Source organism: Anoplopoma fimbria, chromosome 21, assembly GCF_027596085.1.
Source record: "Anoplopoma fimbria isolate UVic2021 breed Golden Eagle Sablefish chromosome 21, Afim_UVic_2022, whole genome shotgun sequence".
Lineage (NCBI taxonomy): Eukaryota > Metazoa > Chordata > Actinopteri > Perciformes > Anoplopomatidae > Anoplopoma > Anoplopoma fimbria.
Genome location: NC_072469.1, coordinates 21397191 through 21420240, shown reverse-complemented (window position 1 = coordinate 21420240; position 23050 = coordinate 21397191). Strand labels below are relative to the sequence as shown.

The following is a 23050-nucleotide window of genomic DNA, read 5'->3' as shown; positions in this document are numbered from 1 at the left end:
AAACCTGAATCTGTTTGGAATGTCACACTTTCTTTACTGTTTCTTTTCTGAATTTTTTTGTGTTGCCTCAGGTAAGCTAAACCCCATGGTTAATGTCCAGCATACCATCACCACGATGGCTGCACCATCAGGTCATAGCCTGGGCAGGACGGAGGGTCACGGCCTTCGCTTCCTGCTCAGAGAGGAAGACCTGCTCACCCTGGACTCTTACCAAAAACTCCTCTACAAACTCACCATGGTTGTCAAGGAGATGGAGACGCACGGTGGCCATATTCATGAGTAAGTAGCTTTATGTACATACTTACTGTATATACAACATATGTACCTGAATGTAGAGATTCAAGTGGTCAAGTTATTATGCAAAAACTCACACACACATAAGCAACACATGTTTACCTTCTCATATGCTCAACCCCCTGCAAATCCTTCCCATGTGAGTCACAGTTTCCTGAAGTTGGAGTTTGAGATTGATATGTTCGAACAGATTTCTCACAAATAGCAAAACAAAGGGGGAAATTGATATTTTTTGAAACTCTACAAAACACTTTTAATGTGTCCACGGCAGTCATGGCCCGAGGCAGGGATTAGATTCTGTGACCTCACAAAACACGTTTTTGGCCATTCGTATGCTAATTGTGAAAATTTCACACAAATGTATAATGGGGTAAAACGATGAAGTGATTACATTTTGGACGGATGTGTGTTTTTGAAATGCAACTTGACCTGTTGGAGGAGGCACACACAACCACGAGCAGGTAATTCTAGTTGTTTATGACGGCAAAAGAAAACCTCCCGCCGATTCTGTTCCACTTGATGTGAAATGCCCTTTGAAACCAGATTGCCTCATATAACACTCTGTAACTTTAGCAGCCTGCTTGGTCAATGCACTGCATCTGGCACTTGGCGGGCAAACACTTTGGTCATTACTCTAGCACCTGTGTGTGTGTGTGTGTGTGTGTGTGTGTGTGTGTGTGTGTGTGTGTGTGTGTGTGTGTGTGTGTGTGTGTGTGTGTGTGTGTGTGTGTGTTGTGTGTGAGATAGAGAAAACAGAAACATTTTATTTTGTTGGTTTTCTCATCCATGCGTCTGCACAATTTGTGCACAAAGGTATGACCATGCTTCATTTATGCTCTGGATTTTAAATCAGATATGGTGTGTGTGTGTGTGTGTGTGTGTTGGATCAGTATTTCCTGGCTGGACTCTCTGTGTTCACAACGGTCGCCGGGTTCATTGTTTGGAGGCACACGAGGCTTCGGAAAGGAAATGGGAAACACTGCTCCAGTTCTACTTCCCCCACCCCCAAACAGGAAATCCAATCTCTATGATGTAAAGGGTGTGTCATTATGCCAGGTGCCCTCTGGAAATGACATTCACCGACAATGGACCACTGATATATGCATGCACAGTACACAGATAAACACAAACACATACACGCACACTTGAAAATGATTATATTACCTCTTTTTAAACTTTAGAAACTTTACTCCAGAGTTCCCCCACAGTAGATGGTAATTATTGGTAGACAGCTGACTTATGTGTTATGAAATTCAGATGATCATTAGATTGATCTAGTCATTAGAAGACTCCTCAGCGAAGGCGGCAGCATTCGGAGAATGACATTAAAAGTCGCCAGATTGAGCGTAGCTGTCAACTTATGCAGCCGTGGTAATAATGAGTGGAGTCCACAGCAGGGCTCTAATGACTGAGTCTGGACAAATTTTGTCATGCTCCCGTCGGTGCCAATTAGCAGAATCGTATCCACGCGCTTTCAAATGGTCCGAGACACAGCTAGTGAGGGGATAATGACCTTTGCCATCCGCTATCTGTTTAAACATGCAGACGTACACACACATGCACACTTCAGGAGCTTGTTAAGAGTGAGCTGTGGGGGTGGGCCTGAGTGTTTCACAGGATTGGAACTAATATGGTGCATCTTGCAGCTGCAGTCTGAAGGCATTGCTCTGACCTCTGTGGGTGTGTTCCACAACCCCGAGCGCCTCATTATGTTGGTTTGCATATTAACCTGTTCGTTGACTGGTTTGGGGTCACTACTACTACGACTACTTGCCCTAGGATTCTTCTCCTAGCTGTCCTTTATATCTGTGCCTCTTTGTCCTGTCTCATTTCCCTCTATGACTTTTTCCCTACACATCCGCCTGCACACTCAAACGCAGACATTCTTGACTTTCTGTGTCTCTTTCTTTTTCGGTACTGGGTGTGCCTAACTTTGACAGCACAACTTCCTAATGATGTAATAATGAACTGAAGTGGCCATATTTATGAGGGCTCTTTTGGGGCGTGATGTCAAACACAAACCCCTCCGTTCTCAACCCAAAGTCAGGAGAGGAAGTCTACGGTGAACTCGTCAGAGATTAGAAACATCCTCAAGTAATTCAGGAAAAGAAAACAACTTGAGATAGAATGATGTTACATAATTTCTTGGCTGATTCTGGAGGAATCAATTTTGAGACAGCGACCTGTGAACTTTTGTCTCGGGGGCCACAGATTAAGGGTCACAGCTGCACGAGGACGTGCCTCGCACAAGGGCTTGCTGTATATCAGGACCTCCTCCCTTCCTGGATTTCCTCCTCCACTTTAACATACTTTCACATCATTAATAGCGGCCTAACTGGCAGCGGTATAGGAGCTATAGGGTCCTCTGACTTGTTTACCTCAGTATAGATCAAAGCAGGCAAATATCAAAAAACTGCCTGATGTGGAGCTTTTGTAATGCAGAGGCTCTTATAGACGCTACAATGAATGAAGGCCATTGATGTCTAATGGTTTAATGTGTCGAAGTGGGTTAAAGAGCTTCCTGTGGGAGATTAAGAGATCTTTCTGATTGCTTTCAATAAGCAGTGGTGTACTTTGGCCTTCTCTTTCGCGTTCAGTTTTTTCCCCTCTTTCCTCTCTCTGTTGACGTCCCTTCTCTGATCCAGTCATTGTTATTCTCCCTTGCTCCCTCCGATAGTTTGTACCCCAAAGGCCCCAAACGGCGCTCACTTCTTTATTAACCAAGAGCCAATCACAGAGCCTGGAGAGCTTCTCCATGGCGACGGAATGCCACTCTGCTTTGGAGGGGCATTGTTGTGGCTCCTGGAGTGGACCATAATGAGGGCATCTCTGTGGCCTAGTCAGCCTCAGTGAATGGGTAGAAAGGGGGTCAATGGAGAGAGAGAGAGAGAATGAGGGGAAAGGAGAGGTGTTTAAAATCATAAAGAGGCATAAAAATCTCGGATGCATTTGGGAAGCACGAGGAAGACAGGTTGTTTATTTCCCGTAGCTCTGAGTGGCTTCGAGGACCCCCCCCCCCATCCACTGCCTCCACTCTGAAACTTCCTTAAGGCCGATGTTATGACACAATGGAAAATGTAAGCGGGCACAAATTAAAATGAGGTTGTAATGTAAACAGACATCGCGTGTCGGAGTGTGTGTGCGTGGAGAGAGATTAAAAACAGAAAAAAAGAAAAAAAGTCCAAGCCAAGCACTTATTGGAATATGGCTTTAAATGCCAACATGTGTTGCTGCAACTGTGAAAATATCCTGGCCGGCCTCTTCCTGCTCCTCTGATAACCGTCTGATAGAATGCAGGCCGGCTGTAACAGTTAGAGGGGAGCTGATCTCTGCAGCGGAGAAGCAGCGTGTTGACACAGCTGTGCCCTGCTGCATGTTTGAACCTATTAATACGACGCGGATCAGTGACCATCTGAAGCTGTTGTGCGGAAGCCGAGAGCAAACAGGTTGGAATTTTGTTTGGCACACTCAAGTCAGCTGTTGGAGCATCAAGCACACGTACAGTACGCACATACAGTACATACTGTATTTACAGTTCAATATGTCGCAATGCTGGAACACATTCAAAAGCTTCCTGTGTGGCATCAGTGTGATCAAGGAAGCTGTTTTCTGTCCTGCTGTGTCAAATGTCATAGCTGTTTTGAAGTAATCCCTCCACTCTGTCTGTCCTCCGCTTTCCCCTTCCTCCTTTTTTTTCTCTCTATCAGCCTCTTATCCTCCATCGCCTATCCTCCTGCGTCCGAGGCGAAGACCCCGGAGAGCTACATATCGGCAGAGAGTGAGGGGGAGAAAGGGGAGCGGAACGGGAAGAAAGTGTGTTTTAATGTAGCAGGGGACGAGCAGGAGGACTCCGGACACGACACAATCAGCAACAGAGACTCATACAGGTAAAAGAAAAGTGAAGTTACACAAGCTGCATATGTATACAGTACTATATAATGCCATATCATACAATAGCAGACCATGTTGTGGAAACTAATGGCCAGAAAGGCGCATCTTTATATTTTCTCCTTAACGTTTATCTTCCTGTTTCTTCTCAGTGACTGTAATAGCAACAGGAACTCCATTGCTTCCTTCACCAGTATCTGTAGCAGCCACTGTAGCTCCTACGTCCACAGCGATGAGATGGACTCAGGTATACAAATGCAACACAGCAGTGAACTTATTTGGCAGATAAAAATGTTGCAAATTAGACCCGTCAATGTCAGACCACTATTACAATCTAATTGCATGATTACACCTTCTAGAAAACATGAACAAAAAAGCTCTAAATTGAATCTAATTGGATATGACTGGCGTTTGGCCACACATCTCAGCTGGAAATGTCATTAACATCTCACACAGCTGTGTATCCTGTCGAGTGTCCTTCCCCTCTGTGTCTTAGGACGGTTCTGTCACACAGCCATACACACATATTTTGCAGCTATATGGGATGTCAGATATCGCCCCCTTGTTCTTCATTATAAAAGCTGTAATATATTATACATATAAGCTTGAAAGAAAGACAATAAACGGACACACACACCAGATTTGCCGTCGTACATGAGTTGATGTGTTAAGACAACACACTGAAAACATGCATGTGTCTAATACGGCACATCAGTGGACTAATGCTGACAACTTGTAACCCCTCTGCAGGAGATGAGATGCCCTCCAGTGTGTGGCTGTCCCATGATAAGCAGAAGAAACTCCACAGCTTTCTTGAACATCTATTTAGCCAGGTGGGTCAGATAAACATCTGTGCAGATGTGATTGATGTGACTTGGAAAGCTTAAGAAACTAACTTTCTCACTATCTGCAGTTCTCATCATTAAACCTTAAATCAAGTTTCTGTCTTGCAGACAAACATTATTTTAAATCTTAATATATTATATTAATCCCCGAAAGGAATACTTAACTTTTCTGTTATCTTGTTAAGGTGAAAGGTCAAATATTGTGTTGTCTAATCGTATTGTGTGATAGATTGCAAATGGCTGTGAAATGGCAGTCTTTTCAAACCAAAAGCAGTTATCATATTTCATGTGCAACTTAATGTTTTTAAAGGGCATATATCTTCTTGAGACTTTTGAGTATGAAGAACAGGATTTGTGTGGTGTTTATTTTTTTTGACTCATGCTCAGGAAGTGAAAATCCTGACAACCTTAAGCTGACCTATGACCTTTCTGAGGCCTTTGGAGCAAAGGTTGACCATATCTGATTATGCATACACCATCCACAAGAAGTTTTATGAGGACGTCTCCATCGGCATTGGAAAAGCAGAAAAAACTAAGCTTTGCTGTGTCTGCACTTTTGTGCCACTTCCTGTCATTTGTTTTATTGTAGAGCAGTTTCCCCATCTTTGTTTACACACTGAATGGCAAATTGTATTCACTGCTCTGTGGGATTTTGTGTGTGTGTTACAGAGAGAGCGAGAGACACAGGTGTGGGCTATGTTTCGGAAGCGGTTTGTGCTTCCTTGCACATCCTTTTGATACTTGTTTAATGGGAAAGTACATAATGTAAGTGCACCAGCTTGACCCTTGTGCTCCTTTCAGGTGGACTCCATCACCAGCATGCTGAGAGGAGCAGTGGTGGCTCGGGCGTTTGAGCAGACAAAGTGCTTCACACCTGGAAGAGGATTACAAGGTAAAGCAGTGGGACTGTGATGTGCTCCTGGCTCTGAAACACCCATCTCTCAGCATCTTTTACCACATATCACTTCACAGTACACAGTAGTCAAACCATTTTAGCAAGAAATGTAGAAGTGGCACTTTATGTCTTATTTCCGCGGGAAAATGTCTCACTTTCTGCTAAAGCAGTGTATGCGTTTCCTGTGAGGAATGTTTTTTTTTTGAGGTGTAGCTGTGCTTCCTGGATCTTGCTGTGCTGCACAGTGAGCCTGAGAGAAGAAAGATAATATTGGAGACACTCCCAACCAGCACCGATACTGAGAGAAAACAGAGAACACGCTAAAAATGTCGCAGCCGCCTGCGCATAGGGGCTGCAACTTCCTGTTGTGTAATTTGTGTGTGTACACAGATGTGATTGTAGAGACTTGGGGAAAGTATTTTAGGTGGATTCCAGCTCCTAAAAAAATGATTACTTCTTTTCCCCTCCAGCTATCCCAGTGTCCTTCACTCTGAAGCACTTTATGGTGTTGAAACAGCACCACTTAGTTGCTTAGTACTCATCTCCACTTCACCGTTATTGTAGTGCTACTTAACAGTCAAAGGGAAATGTGACCCTGTAACAGCTGTTGTTGTTGTGTGTTATCAGATAATTTTGTTTTTACTGTGTGCTATTTGCCACCTCACCTCATCTTGGCCTCTGTTCTTTTTAACCACCGCTGTCTTTTGTTACATTTTTATCTCTAACAGGAAAATGGAGGAAATGTTACTGGAATGGGCTAAATTTGTCCTTATCATTTCCACTACAAATAGAAACTAGCTTACGGTGCCCTTTCCTGATCCGTGGAACTCTGCTCAGCCCTTTTTGAAGATTAGATCGAAAAAAAACTATTCTCAAAAGCAAAAATTGTTTTCTTTCTTCTTTTTGTAAGTGGCGTAGGCAGGGTTCCAAGACTTTCCCAAAAATGATGACTTGATGCTTTCTATCATGGTGGTCTTTATTGTACTATGTAAGGCTTTAATAATCTCTGTTATGAAAAAGTTTGCTTATTTTATGTCCTTGAATGTGACTTTAACGGAGTGTGATGAGCACTAAAAGCAGAAGAGCAGATTACACATTTATTCTGTATCTTTTCAGAAGTGACGCTTCCAAACACCCCGACCCAATTGGCACACACACACTCCCCTCTCATCTCAGACTGTCTTCAAGTCAGCGTAGATATGCTTGAACTTAAAATAGGTCTGTGTGTGTGTGTGTGTGTGTGTGTGTGTGTGTGTGTGTGTGTGTGTGTGTGTGTGTGTGTGTGTGTGTGTGTGTGTGTGTGTGTGAGTGTTTGTGTGCATGAATGCCCTCAGGAGGGACGTGAAGGCCTTGATCAGAGCTGATCCATCTCCACTCCAGTAATGTGTGTGGTTGATAACAGAGCAAATAGGATTATCTAACAAGTGGAGCATTCCTGCATCTGATCTCTCACTCTCTTTGTTGCCCTCAGAAAGACACACACAGACACACACACACACACACACACACACACACACACACACACACACACACACACACACACACACACACACACACACACACACACACACATACGCACACATACACAGCATTAAACAGCCACCATTCTGTCACAGATCCCCCTTCGTCTCCAAAGTAAACTTTATTACAAGCCTTTTCGGCCAATTTTAAGAGGGGTTACATCAAATTGACAATTGGCTTTTACACTGCAAAGACAAGAAAGATTAGAGTGTAGGAAGTCTAAAACTGATGGTCTCTGGGATAAAATAGGACTAATTTGAAATGGTTCTGGGTCTCTCTGACTTATAATGTTTCACTTTTCATTCAGAGAAATGGAGAGGAAAAAGTGAGTGAGATCAATGTGAATACAAACAAAGGATAGAAAGTGAAAGATGGTTTGAGCGGGAGAGAAGAAAGAAGAGTGTATTTATTTATTAGAATATGTCGTCCTCTTTGATTATCATTTTTTCTGAAATATTTTGTCGACTGAATAATCAATCCACTAAATAATTTACTGTGTACTTCTAAAGAGTTTGATTTGCTCTAACGTCTTTTGCAAAGTAATGGAAATTTTATGAGTCCAATAAACGTATTTGAAGAGAGCTGACTTGAGAGTTGGAGAAAATAGATAAGACAGAGAGAAGCATTGTATTTTGAAGATGATCATTAAGGAAGATGCATCAGAGGAGGAATGAAATAATAAGATTGTTTCTCTCTTTCCTCACTCGTTATTAATGCAGTTTATCATCCACTGTCTCCCTATGCAAACTTTGCCTTACAGTCGACACACATACAGCTATAAAACTTTGCTCGGCCTATGCTAATTTTCTATTTGTGTGTGCGTTTCTTACAGAGTTTCAGCAGGAGATGGAGCCTAAAGTGAACTGCACCAAAAAGCTGCGTCTTCATGTCAAGCAGGATCCCTGGAACCTTCCCAGCAGCGTTCAGACCCTCACACAGACCATCGCTAAATACGTTGAGGGTGAGTGTTTTACCTGAACCCTTCCAGACATGGTTAACACTAAAACTGCTAGAGAGGTAATTTTTTTGCTGCAACAGCATCAGCACTCGCAATGATTTCATTTCTTGAAGCAGTTAAGTTGTTAATTTTCATCAAAATATTTTTTCTAATAATAAGTAAGACGTATTAAAATAAAATTATGTTTATGATGTTCATTAATTTTACAATTGCTTAGGGCTATTTCCTTACAGATCCAAGATGTCAAATACATTTTAAAATTCACCAATGAACTGTAGGCTACAAGAAACAAACAGAAAATGATTAACACATTTCAATTATTGTAGAAGAAAAATATGGCTCCTCGTCCTCAGATGAAGATTCTTCATCCGTTCCTGTAGCATTGCCAGAGCTTCTTGGACATCCATCAATCTTCAGCTCCAAATCACGTTTCCAAATCCAAAATCTATCCAACAATCTATCTAGCTTATTCTAGCATGTGATATGGCGGCCTGCTTATAAAAAGCCAAGCAGGCGTGGCCAGAATGTTGAGCACAGCATTATACGGCGGTTTCTATGAGATTAAGAACTACCCTTCATTGGTTCAAGGTATTCATTTTCTTTTTTTTTCTTCTTATCCCACACCCCCTTTAATTCACTAGAAGACAATTAAACCCATTAAGGAAAAGTCATGAACTCAGAGAGGGGTTTTATTTTCACAGAGTTACGTGCATTTTAAAACGCCAGAGGGGGAAAATGACCCCTTGGAGGTTCTAGTGTTAACACATAATACTGTTTTTAAAATGTTTGGGGCCTAATGCTTGTGTGCACACACAGCCACATATAGTGTTTTTCATGGAGAAGAATGCCAGGCTTGGGAGGTTATGTGAAATTGACCAATTCTCCAGTGCGCCTCATCATATTTATTGGTTGCAATAATAACCTGTTACAGTTGTCTGGGTACAGGCAGTCCCAGACCGCTAACTGTTCTCTTTAAACCCCAAATCCACCATGGGATACATAAATTGGGGCCACATAGCTGGAGCTGAAAACTAGCAAATTAAACAATGAAAGAGCAGCACTCTGTGAGATTCCTTTTGATTTGATTTGATTTCTTTTATCGACACACGTAGGCAGTTCAGCCTCATTTATTCCTGACGGGAGTGAGTGGATTTATGTTTGTTAGCACACACATTGTAAAAACAGACACATACAGACATGTACATACAGACACACTTTACTACAAACAGACCAAACCCAAGGCCACATGACACTCCTGGGAAAGGTGAGCTGGTGGTCACAAGCGAGAGAGTATAAATAATCAGAGTAAATATTAATGTGCTTGGCCTGTATACACCACTTCTTTCCTACCCCTCACCATGATGGCTTTTTCATGCAGTGCAGCGTCCTGCCAAGCTTCCGCGGTTCTGATGTGACTATAAACAAATGCGGATTTATGTTATTATCTTTGCCTGTGGCTGTTTTTATCTTGTATGCGAAGATAAACAGCTGTAGAGCCGGGGTTGGGCAGAAGAGTTATACAGCATTGGCCTACCCATGACTTTAAGGGGTTGAGTTTATAGTGTAGGTCATACTATTGCAGTCGAGGAGAAAGGCTCTTTGGAGCTGATATAAGATTACTGAGTGCCTCATTGGATTGCTTTCATTTGTTTGTTTTTTTCAGAGGTGAAGACACGGCTGCTCTTGGTCTTACTACAATATACAGGTTTGTCTCACTCTCCTCTTTCACTATAGGAATACAGAAAACAGTACAGACTGAAACTCTTTTTTGCACTCAAAATAAAATAATAAAACCGTACCCTTTTAAAGACATAGAAAACCTTACTGGCAGCCCAAACTGTGAGCTCAATTCAAATAATGGTAAACAAAGAAACAACCCAAGAAATAAATGAAAAGAACAAGCAAAGAATGGAAATCAGAAACACACAGTCGGACATAGAGATTTTTCATAAACAAGAAAAGACAGTGAAAACTTTAGAATTTAAGGATTCCACCCTCATTTAGTGTGAACTTATATATTGCCACTATTCTGCTGAACTTGTTACCTTATTCCTTGTATTTGTTCTGCTCTTTTTTTAATCTTCTGTTTGTGTTCTTTTAAATAACAAAAAAGAGAATACAAAGAAAGTAAAAAAGAAAAGCACCAACTAAACAAAAGACAGGATGAATGGATATTATGGTTGAAAATCCATATTAATCATTTTACTTGCAAAAGGCTAACAACACTGCTGAACTCAGATGCCAACTCTGTAAGAGAAACTATGCTGATGAAATGAAATGTAATGTTCCTTTACATACCTCTAGGAAATATAAATTATTAAGAAAAGTAGAAAAGGCTGGATTTCTTTTTCTGAGGCTATGATAGGATGGGTTAATGGTGTCAAAAAGTAAGCATTCATGCCTTATGACACATTATTCATTTCTGAGTAGTTCATGAACTCATTTTTAACTCAGTGGACTGCTGAACATTTTCAGGGGGCCTATTTCTCAGGAAATTATGGCAGCAATTATTTTCCACTCGGGCACACATGTCATTTGCTCTCGTTTTTTTCCTTATACAATATTTAATACCCTGCAGACAATTTTTTGAAAAGCAACCACGACTTTTTGTCACCTTAATGAAAGCTTGCCACAGCAAAGAGTCTGACCAAAAAGGGAATTTTTGATTATCAAAACAAACCCATGGCACTTATTTCTAACACTCCTTTTAAACTTTGACCTTACCACTTTAAATTTTAGTTTTTAATCTTCACTTACTCAGTATTATACTATACTTAATTTATTGACTATCTCAGCCTCACATCCTCTTTGTTGCCCCCTCTAGACTCTGAGATCCAGTTGCGTCGAGATATGGTGTTCTGTCAGTCTCTAGTAGCAGCTGTGTGTGCCTTCTCAGAGCACCTGCTGGCCGTCCTAAATCAGGTAAATTACACATGTCTAATTCAGAATTGGAAATAAAAAAAATGTGCATACTTATAAATATGAACTATTGAATTGGTAAGAAATGCAGTAAGTGGCACCATCCTACATAAAGGCAAAACATTTTGGTTTCATCCTTTGTTTTAGCTCACTTCCTAGCGTTTTTGTGTCCCCTCTCAGTTCAACAATGTAGGCAGGGAGTCGGACCAGGACAACTCGGACCCCCAGGACCTTCAGGAGGCACAGGAAGCCAGCTGCCGTTGGCTGGAGCAGATCGCCAGCGCTGGGCTTCTCTTCCATTTCCAGTCCCTCCTCTCCCCCAATCTGGTAAGCACCAGACCAGAGTCAGCTCTCAGTTAATCTGCTTCAACAGACACTCTAGAAACAGGAGTTTCTGTCTGTATACAAACATACCCATATGGGTTTGTTGTAAACTCACCAACGCTGTAGTTGTGCAGCGGCAAACAAATGGCTACTTTCATAAAACTATGCAAATATTTGCATTAAAAATATATATTTCAGCTTTTTTATTACATATTTTCCTTGTGCACCATCCAATACGTGCAGCCCTCACATTCTGATCTAAATCTACAACACATACAGTAACAATCATAACATCGACAATATGAGTCCCTGGGTTGCAAAAACATGAATTATGCAATATACAATGTTTTTTGTTCTGCTCTCTCGATATGTGTGATAGTGAGGTATAGCTAAGCATTTAAGATGGGATCTACCAAGATCATCAATCAAGATGCCACTACCAGGCCGCATGACGGACACTAAAACAATCACTAAAATGTGCTGAGCTTAATACACAGTCTGCCCGCAGTGACTGTGTAGGGATGTGGTCTGAATCATTGAGGTGTGCCGCGGATTCTGCAGAGCCAGATCCCACTGCCGACTTCCCTCATGTGTGGCTGAAATAACAGACAGCTTTCACCGCATCAGGATCTGGGAAAATTGTCGAAATGCCCCAAACATCCAACAGCCAAAAACACAAGCAATTTAGATCTAAAAGTTCTACCTAAAGGTTTTTGCAACCCAAATGCTCATCTAGATTGTAAAACAGCCTTGAAATAGCCTTAATGTTGAATACTTTATAATGATGAGAAACTTGAAACATTCCCAGGCTCAAATAGTCTTCGGCTTCGGTGTCAGACTCCTCTATTCTCCTGCATGAATTTAAGTCAGTGCAGTGAAAAGACCATCTAGAGAAGAAATTGAGCTAAGCATACACCGTGACCTCACCGAGATCCATATTAACTTTTTAATAATTAAACTTGTCTTCAACCATATTAAAGAAGCTGAAACTCAAGTTTTAATCGTTAAAGGGCTGTGATATTTTCCTTAAAAGCTTATATGTCCACAGTGTTTCTTTTCTGCACCTTGCATCATCAACCACAGAGAAAAACATTTTTTTATTTTTTTTATTGGGATGAGGTATTTCGATTTAGTTCCTATTTTTATCACTTTTCTCTGGGAATTAGAAACACAGGAAGTGCTTTAAAAGTGTATTTTGGATGAGGGTTTATTTAGGTTAGATGGGTGTGCGAATTACGTCAAGTCCTCCTGCACTGATGTCGCTCTGTGTCTGCCTCTTTTCCTTCTTTTCTCAAGAGTTTTCCCTTTCAAGTGTCCCTGTGGAACAAAAACAGGGTCTCAGTACCTGCAGGTGATTGCAGTGAAATCTCAACACGCTCCTTTTCAGGGCACCACATGAAAGGCAGCATGGGACGAATTGGGGATGGTGTGGCTGTGTGTGTCTCTATGTTCAGGGTTTTTGGTTGTGTGTGTGTGGGGGGGTGTATTTATGTGATGCGCTTTGAGAAAAAACCTGCCCACACACGGCAGGCGTCGCTTGGCAGGGCAACGGGTAGCCCCCCGTCACATGTCGGGCCATCTCAAATGTGTCTTTAGAAAAAAGGACCTAATCCTCTTTCACCGCTGCTCGGTTTATCCCTCTGCATGCGGAGGATGAAGAGAAGCCGAGAGAGAGAAAGAAGGAAGATGACAGAGGGGTGTAGTGTCACAATCCCAAATACTTGAGCCGCTATTGCTGTGGCCACGAGCAGATGTGCCTGTCTGTGTGTGAGGATGCTGAGTGCATGTTTGAAAGGGAGACGTGCACACACATTCAGAGATATAAACAAACAAGCAAGCAGATAAAGATGTTGGCACACACACACTGTCATGTTTGTAAATCAGTATGTGAGCATCTTCTCACACAGTTAGGAAAACTGTAGTTTTTTTTGTCCTTTTTTTCTTACTGTAGGAAAGAAGGAACATACACACACACACAGAGGTGAAGGTAACTTATGAAGTTGCTGAAGTACTGTACTTAAATTGGATTTATGGGTACTTAACTTGACCTTTTTCCAGGTATGTTGCTTATTACCTCTGTGTGCAATAGTTAGTAGATTGTTTGCAGGTTTAGATTTTACATACAAACTGTGAAAAGAGCTTATTAAGCTTCTTCCAATACTATAACCCACTAGTATTATAATCTATATGTACAGTACCATAATAATACTGTAAAGGGGGACTTCCTGAATCTCTTCAACTACGCTTTATTTTAAAATTGTATTTCCAATGGTGGTTTGTTAACGAGAAATCGTTCTTCGTTAAAGAAATCCAACTAGGAACCATAACCCTATAGTTATACATAAACACACACACCCATGCATACACACTCGAACTTGAAAAATGATGGAGAAGACAATATGATCTGTACTTTTCAATTTAATAGTGACAAACATCATTGATAATGTTTCCGTACTTAGTGAAATTTTGAATGCAGGACTTGGTATTGCTTGACATTGTTTGATACAGACTGGTTTCGATTTAAAGGAAAGTCCCTAGGCCATTGATGACATCACTTGAGGAAATTCAAGTGATGCTCCCTCTGGAGCCAGAAAATGCTTTATTTTACTTTCTATTCAGTCGTACTCCACAAGACCTCTGATGTTTAAAATTGGAGTTGGAGTTCTCCACCACTACACTCTTACTAGTTTGCTATCTTTCTCTCTTCAGACTGATGAGCAGGCCATGTTGGAGGACACTCAGGTGGCTTTAATTGACCTGGAGAAGGTCACATTCTACTTCCAGCAATTTGAAGGGGAGCCACTGGTGGCCAGTACGTACACTCAAACTATTAGCTTACATTTGACTTAAATTTGTTTCATTGTATCATTATACTCTCAGCATTGCTATTACTACACTTTATGTACAATGAGATTGAGATTTAAAAAGTGCTCTCCTCTCCTCTCCCCTACTCTCCCCTCCCCTCCTCTCCTCTCCTGGCAGACATGCCCATGTCATACCAGGTGGAGGGCACCCGTCAGGCCTTGAAAGTTTGCTTCCACCTTGAGAGTTTCTACTTCTCCCAGCTGCCTCCCAGGCTGAAAAACGGAGGAGGCATCAAAATCTACCCTGTGCTCTTCACGCAAGGTACAGTGAGTCTGGTTTTGGGAACTTTAAGTCAGCAAGTAGTGCAGAGATGAAAGCCCCTTTAAAGATTATTCAAAACCCCTGGCAGGTAGATGCACAGTGTATGCAGTGGTTTTATAACTTTATCTTTCACTCTTTTGTTTCACCCTTCTAGCTCTGGAGAGTATGGAGGGTTACTACTACAGGGACAATGTGTCAGTGGAGGAATACCAGGCCCAAATCAATGCTGCCTCATTGGAAAAGGTCAAACAGTACTACAAGAGACTGAGGTATGTTACATTAGACTATACACACAGATTAGTTTGTCACTCTTGTTTCTGGCAGTTTGTTTTTTAAAGATTTAAAATAAATCAAGACGACCTACCGTTCAGTCGGGCTTTGACTCGCAACGCCCAGCAGGGCCTCAAGGTGATTGGCTGAGAGCAACACAGCGGGAGTGTGTTTATGATTGGTTGGCGAACACACACAGCAGGGGCAGCAGTGATTGGATGAGTGCCCAGCGTGTCACTAGCTCTGATAAAGTGCTTCTGTACAGCTGCTGCACTCAGTTACCTCACACCCCATTGGTTTGCTGCACACCCGAGACCCTCTGTGATTGGCCAGACGTGGGTAATTTAATGAGGTTAAAACAGATATCGAGAAACAGACAATTCTGTGAGTTTAAAATAAGGGCCTGGCTTTATTTAATCTCCAGAATGTAAGAGTTAAAGTCAGGAGCAATGCAGTGTGCTGTCTGAATATCATTGTAATTTCATATTAGATGGTACCTTGTTTATTTCAGTGACTGAAAACCAGCTTTGTTTAAAATGGTGCGAGTGTCTTTGATTCACAAAACATATTAAGAATTGATAATGACAAAATCTCATAGTTTGTCATTAAAATAGAAGAGGGGGGGTATCACTGAGAGAGATACTGTAGTCTCAAGATTAAACAATATAGACAGATGCCATCTTGGTTAATAATCATTTTCTTGGAAAGTCGTTTGAAGTCTGGGCCGAGAGTGTGATCCCTCATCGAACACCTAGGAGGGCGACTCGTTTGACACGTCGGCTTCAACCAAACATCTGCCGCTGATTGTGTGGATAATTAAACAGAGCAGAGCTAATGGCAAAACGCCATCTTGTTATTTAAGGACAATCTACTGTGAGGGGCTGAATGATTTACAGCTTGAGCGGTCATGTGTCACATCAGTACAGATCCTCCACAGCGAAACATTCATTTACTGGGATTGCTTTCTGCTGAGAGTTTTTAATTTGTTCCTACTGTTTTGCTTGATGAGAGAATTTTAAGCGTTCATTTCTGTGAGTGTCAGATTTCCCAAAGCGCAGTTGTGGACATCAAATTGTGCTGGGTCATTTCATCTTTTTTTGTGCATCAGGCCTTCTATCGCTCTGTGAAATTATATTTTCAGCCAGATCCTCTGGGACTCTACAACACTTCATAATCAGTCTCTAAAATGTCGCTATTCTAATTAAAATATTACATAGAGGCATTTATTTTGTGCGCAAATGTATTCAAGCGATTGAAGCATACATGAAATTATTTTAATGAACGTAAATGTGGTTATAGGGCTGAATGATTTTGAAAACATATTTAATTGCAATTATTATGACTGATATTTAATCATTATTCTCATTTTAATTGAAAAACATACTGAAATGATCAACAAAGATGTTTTCTTAAGTCTGAATATGATGTGTAAGCCAGGACATCTTTGCAGTACCAAAATTATTGATTAAGAATGATATTTTGACATTTTGCCTTTAACAAATATGCGATTTCAAATTTCCAGTTGGCCATACTGTGATTTCCATAACAAGCCCCATGTTGCTAAATGATCCAAATCCTACATCAGCCATGTGATTCAGAATAGCCTGTTTTTTTTGTATGTATGCATGTATGCTGTACATTTCACTTTGACCTGTACAGAAAAGAGCATAATTGAATTGACAGCAGAGGCTCCAGCAGTAACTTGGAGCAGATGTGGGCTGACAGGCCAGTGAGTGAGGCTGGTGATGTGGGGAGCATTAGGGGTGCTGTGCAGGGATAAGGAGAGGCAGTGTGCTTCTAAACCCCAACTGGAGTGAGAGTAGTAAAGATTGTACTCATATACTCAATCTCCTATTCAGCAAAACCTGTCATAGGCCAAACCTACAGATCATTTCAGTCTAAATATAATCCGAGTGTATTTACTGCTGTACGGTGGGTGAATCAGTTGGTGTTGAGTTGACATATTTGCAGTACATAAGGAATGATTCACAAATGAATGAATAAATTATTAAAATAGTTGCTTTAATTATTTTTTGTTGATGGATTGGTGGATTCATTGAGCTGCAATGTTTTCCACATCACTCTCCAGGTGGTACTTTATATTCCACCTTACTGCTGAGTCATTCGTGTGCATGTGGAATAAAACAGAGACCACTAGTAAAACTAAAGCAGTCACCAGAAACATGTTCTTCGCTCCCACCCAGTAGTATTACCTTGGATCAATGGTAGTAATGTAAATAATCCCAGCTGGTTTTAAACAGTCACTAAATACAGTGTCTCTCTCTATGTAATGTTACCAGTAGTTTTCTTTCGCCCGCCGCCATGTGTCTTTCGGCTGACCACAGACCAGCCCGTGATGTCACTCCTCTCTCCATTGCAGCGTTCAAACCTCAGGCACCTCGTTATCCTTGGAGCGCGGCCACGGCAGCGTTGGGTTAAACCCACACTGGTGGCCAGAGCCAGAGGCTGACTGACAGACAGAAACAGCACACGCAATACTGAACTGAATAACCTGCAGGTTAAGATGTTTTTGTGTCATACAATACACTCCTATTACACAATAGGCCCTTAGATTATTTAGGAGCCCTGAGATAGTGTTGTTTTTGTGTAAAAGTTTAATTAAAAAAATATATATTAACATGTGGAGGAATTCAAATAATGGCGCTGAAAATTAGATTTTTTTTGTCAGTCATTATGACGTGGAATCCTGTCAAGATTAAATTTTCCTTTCTGTGATTTTCTTTATTTTTATTTGTGCATGTTTCTGTGCAAGCAGTCTACAAAAACTTTCTTTTTTTTTGTCTTGCTCCTCCACTGACGCCTTTCCCAGCGTGCATTGTGGGCATTATCCAATTTCAGAGTAGTAAATGATACCACTGGCAAGGGTTTGTGTAAGATTTCCCAGCAGCCTCTCTGTCTCTGGCTTACGCTTTTCTGTACCCACACCAGATACAGTATGATCCGAGCAAAGCCATAGTGCCTGATGAAGTCACTCAAGTCTTTCGCAGAACATAAACTCACGGGGCCAAATCACAAGCACATGGCTGCTGCCACGGGAGTCAGCAGTATGTGGAGCCAGAACACGCACCCACGTTTTCAAGCTTTCATAAACCATCTCAGCTGACATGTGCATCTACATAGAAGAGGTTTGGAACCCTGATGTGCACCAATTGACAATTTCCTTAGTTCTAGTCTTGTTTCTTCTTAAGGTTTCTCATCACGCAGCTGAATGGAGGGGGTAAACTAATTGTCTCAGTCAAATTGTGAATCAATTTGCAAATGAATACAATTGCCTCCTCTCTAGTAGAAGGAAGCAACATCTGATAAAGGGAGGAAATTACATGCTTTGAACGGACAATGTGTTTCCCTTAAGGACGTAGTGAGAATGGAAGAAGAGGAAATTGAAAGGGGAATATAGATCACCAGAGCAGGTTGGAGAGAGATGGTAGGGATTTCAGGGGAGGGATGAGGATGATGGGTAAAAGGGGGTGTGCAAGCGAGTCGAAGAGGGCAGAGTGAAGAAGAGGGGAGAACCAGAACAGAATCTGCAAATGTATTATTCAAAGGGAGAGCCTTTTGCAGTCTCGTGGTTTCATCACATTCTGCTCTTATTGACAGGACGTTTCAGGAGGGCATTGGGTTTTTCCTCTTGCAGGTACATACAGCAGTGTGAAAGAATAATGGAGGCGGTCTGGCATGTACTTCATGCTTTCTGCTGGTAAATCATACGCGTGTCTTGATCATATATTGTTGTTGCAGGTGTGAGTGTAAGCAGATGTGTTAAAATCAATAACCTCTGGCACGGCTGAGACAGAGCGCTTACACTGCAAGCATTATGCTTTTTTTTCTCCCAAAATAAAATGTTTGATTTATGTGGATATTAAAACTCTACGCAGTCTGACAAATGGTGTATAATGATGGCATGGAGGCTGAACGATAAGCTATAAACTTGGATGTGTATTTCTGTCCAACAAATGGTACATTATCATTAATACAGACTTGTATTTCATGCTTTGTTAGTTGAACATCCATCGGTCATCACCGTGCAGCTTCCAAGTCATTTGTGCTGGCGGCATTTGCTCTCCCATCAGCCATAGGGAATTGGTAATCACACCACTGCATTGCAGTTTGTCTTGATTGAGAAAAATACTCTGCTTAATAACTGCTTAATGCAGGTCAGAGTGTCAGTTTCAACCCAAGAGTCACTCCTTCCTTTGTCTCTGTTGGTCAGCGGCTGGAGCAGAAATCGATCCTCTCGCTCTTGTTCAGACGTGACCTTGTGTTAAGAGTGCAGATATGCTCATTAAAGTGCTGCATGTGTAACAACATGATTAATGCAGCTAGCTGATCAGTTCATGCCCGCTGAATTTCTTTTTGTTTTATACATGGATATACACTTAAACCCTCTTTTGCTCGTATCCTCACAAACTTGCAACTACAGCCGTGTAAACAAATCCGCCTTACAGCTAGCTTTGTGTAAATCATATTGTTTGTTCTACACGGACACCTCCACAATATATGCTCAAAGAACAAGACGATGGATAGTGCTACATAACTTCAAGTCGTTCAACTCACAAACATGAATCCCACCACTGTCCTCAACGTCATAACAACAGCATAAATCTGTTGCTCAAACAGCATTTTGCTACGTTTAATTGATGGTATTTCTCTTCCTCCCTAGTGCAGGGCTATGCAGTTATGATTAATATAACAATAGCTACTGCAGCACGTGTCCTATTATTCCATGTGACATGCATTAGTATTGTAAACTGCTCAAACAGTAATGCGGCAGTGCAGCTAGTTTTCTAAAATGAGATTTTCTCAGATGACTTCATCTGTAACCTGAGAAGTCATTATAGTTGTATTCACAGAATGAAAAACAAATATTATTTTACAGTCAGGATTGATTATGGATATTATCCTACTTTCAGCAGAGACGCAATAGCAATTATGTTATATATTTTTCCTAAACAGAAAACAGAGCTTTCTTGTCTCTGTGTTTCCCCATTTTCGGAAATGATGAAAATGCTGCAGTCTTTGCACCGGCAAAGGGAGTCCCAATTCACTGGAGCGCAGAGGGAAGGGGTTCTTTCTGCTCCAGCTAGTGTGCACTGAACCCCTGTTCGTAAAGCCTGGTAAGCCTGAGCATCAGAGACATGTTTTCATTTATCATTTCTCTTTGATTATATCGTTGAGCCGCTGTAATGATGACAGTTCTGCACTCAGTGATGCTTGATATTGTAAAAAAGACCTTGAGTCATCTCCTCAGCAGTTTCTGTGTTAAAAAGAAAAATCATCTTTGTAAGGAGCCAAGAATACTTATATGCAGCATCAGGCAGCATGCGTGACATTGATTTAGTGATAATATGTCTTCCGGCGCTGTAACTGAGACCCCATTAATACTAAGCTGCTCTGGGTGTGATTGACACTAATTTGAAAATGGATGACTTGACTTTGATTAAAATAATTATTAAGTAAGTAGTTTTCTTTTATAAGTTTCTTCTTAATTCTTAAGTTTTTGAAGTTATATCGTAAAACAAAACATGGCATTGTTACCTACTTATACTTAATATATCAGTTATTCTGAAAGACCCACAGCTGGGTTGCAAGACATTTAGTTTGGATAACGGAATAAATTTGCAGAATTTCCTTCAAATCTTTTATTTAACAATTATATCTGCAGTACATTCTTGAGCCACTAGAGGGAGCCTTAATGTTTGTGTTGTTGTCATGATTGTAGACTACTTGTATTAATTTACTCCGCCCCGATACATTTATTAGGCTTTATGTGTATATGTTTTCAATAACACATGCATAAAACTAAGTGGTGCCTTGTCTAATGTCTTCAACATGGCTGGTTTACCTATTCAGGATAACAAATGTTATGTTGAAATAGCAGTTAAGTGGGCTAGGAACATTCTTTGCTGGCAAATTTGCTCTTCTCACGATCTATAGATCTATTGTCATTTAATAAAGTGGGTACACAGAAACAAATGGTTGGGAAACACTCTTCTGTTAAAGCATTTATCTCAGATGGATTTGAAGGCTATTTCTGCTGGCAAGCACTCCTTTATGAAGCTATAGTTGACAGGTCATAAACATTTGGCGCCAAGTGTAACTGGAGGGAGGCGTCGTATAAGAAGATTACCTCTACCACACTTCACTGACACACTATCCCATCGGTGTCAGTGCAGAAGCATCACAGTGGCTCCTGGAAGCCCTCATTAGCCCCTAGGCCGCTCTGCCACACACTGCAGGGGCTTCTGGGGGATTTAATAAAGGCGAGTGTCATTCATCTTGGTTATGTCAGTGATTTACATAGACTAGCATGCACCTCTGCAGTGTCACATTTAATGTTATAAATCTTAGACACTCTACTTGTGTCCTCAAGAGTGAACGAATGTGAAACCAAACCCACAGAAGACTCAGTTAAACACTTTTTTTTCATGTCTCTCAAGGTTTTTTAGGGATCATTTCTGTTTCTTTTGTATTTTTTTGAATGAAGGATGTCGTGCTAATGTGCCCATTCCCACGCTGCTCCTCTGAAGACATCTGCGCCTCAGATCCTTCTTCTTTGACGCTGCAGCTGACTACTAATGCTCTTGTGCTGTAAAGGGCCTCCAGTGTGCTATTGTCATGAGCAGAAACAAAGAGAATCAAGTATCCTCATCGGCCCAATAAAATAAAACCAGCTACAGGCCGAGCAGGTCATCTCTGGACTTCAGCCAAATCCTCCATTAGAGTCTCATGTAAAAAACGAGTGTGTGTGTGTGTGTGTGTGTGTGTGTGTGTGTGTGTGTGTGTGTGTGTGTGTGTGTGTGTGTGTGTGTGTGTGGTGGTCAGTGGGGCAGTTGTTACTGCACCTACAGGTAAGGTTTTACTTGATTTCTACTGATATAAACAGTGGAAATGCTTCTAACAAGAAACCGAATAACGAGCCTGATTGCACAGTTTACGTAACTTTTTTTTGTTCAACACTGTCTGACAGATCACCATCTGTTGGTAGGCGTTAAACTCCCCCAAGTTTAGACGTCGTCATTGTTTTTAAAATGTAATGTTAGAGAATGCCAGTGAGTAAAGAAAAATTATAACACGCTTGTGTAAAAGCCTTCGATGTCCTGCCATCAAAAAGGGGCAGCTGGAGTTCAGGGGCTTAAACTTGAGAGCCAATGTAGAAGGGAGAAGAAATAGCAGACACCCAGTGGATTTAGAGTACATATATATAACGTGTTTGTAATATGTTCTTAGCCTCACACTGTTGTGTTTGCACGTGTGTGGGCTTGAGATTTCATTTTTCATCCATAATAAATGTTTCTAAGGTGCTCCGTTTCCAAACCCTCTGACAAAACATCAGCTCAGAAGATGTAATGCAGGTCCTCTTTAAACCACACTTGTAGTCTGCCTCCTATTATTTTGTCATTAGAGACCTCCAGGAGAGTCAGCCCTGCTCCTCAAGCTGTGACCGACAGTATTTTTAGAACAACTCATACAACAAGAGGATGAGTTAATCAGTGGGTATTGTGACCTTGAATAGATCTGCAGGGGTATAAAAAGGTGCGTTTGTTTTGTCTGAAACCGATAAAACAAAGGCATGCAGATGAAGTTTAGCAGCTTTGCAGAGGTTGACTTCTCTTAGACAGATTCTATTAAATACATTCAAGATAACCGTCTGAGCGACCGACCGATAAGCAACAGGGAGAACGGTGAGTGGACTCACAGCACACAGTTGAGGTAGACCAAATATAATATATTTCAGGCCAAGGTTTTGATTTCCAATAAACTCTCTATTGTGTTGTTGTGCTCTGTAGCGTTTTATCGCTTCACTCCATCTCGACTCTCACTATGTTTGACCTCTTAAAAAGAATGATGTTTTGTTAGGAAACAGTTGTATCTAACTTTTATTTACTGCAGCCGGTTGGTTTTTCCACAGCAACCAGGCCCTAAACACCACATGCTCACACAGAAACAGTACGGATGCCAGGTTTACTGTAAAAAATGCCAAAATCAAAT

At 41.2% G+C, this 23050-nt stretch overlaps 1 protein-coding gene across 1 annotated transcript in view; it reads left to right on the top strand.

Moving 5' to 3' along the window:
- prex2 (phosphatidylinositol-3,4,5-trisphosphate-dependent Rac exchange factor 2) overlaps positions 1-23050 on the top strand; it is an 85041-nt gene that overhangs the window by 49326 nt on the left and 12665 nt on the right. Inside the window, exons 25-36 of the mRNA XM_054622545.1 lie at positions 72-279; positions 4002-4181; positions 4335-4429; positions 4933-5015; positions 5829-5919; positions 8276-8404; positions 10065-10106; positions 11226-11323; positions 11501-11647; positions 14354-14456; positions 14627-14770; positions 14925-15039. Of these exons, the coding sequence (XP_054478520.1) occupies positions 72-279; positions 4002-4181; positions 4335-4429; positions 4933-5015; positions 5829-5919; positions 8276-8404; positions 10065-10106; positions 11226-11323; positions 11501-11647; positions 14354-14456; positions 14627-14770; positions 14925-15039 (1435 nt within the window). The remainder of the gene's footprint in view (positions 1-71; positions 280-4001; positions 4182-4334; positions 4430-4932; positions 5016-5828; positions 5920-8275; positions 8405-10064; positions 10107-11225; positions 11324-11500; positions 11648-14353; positions 14457-14626; positions 14771-14924; positions 15040-23050) is intronic.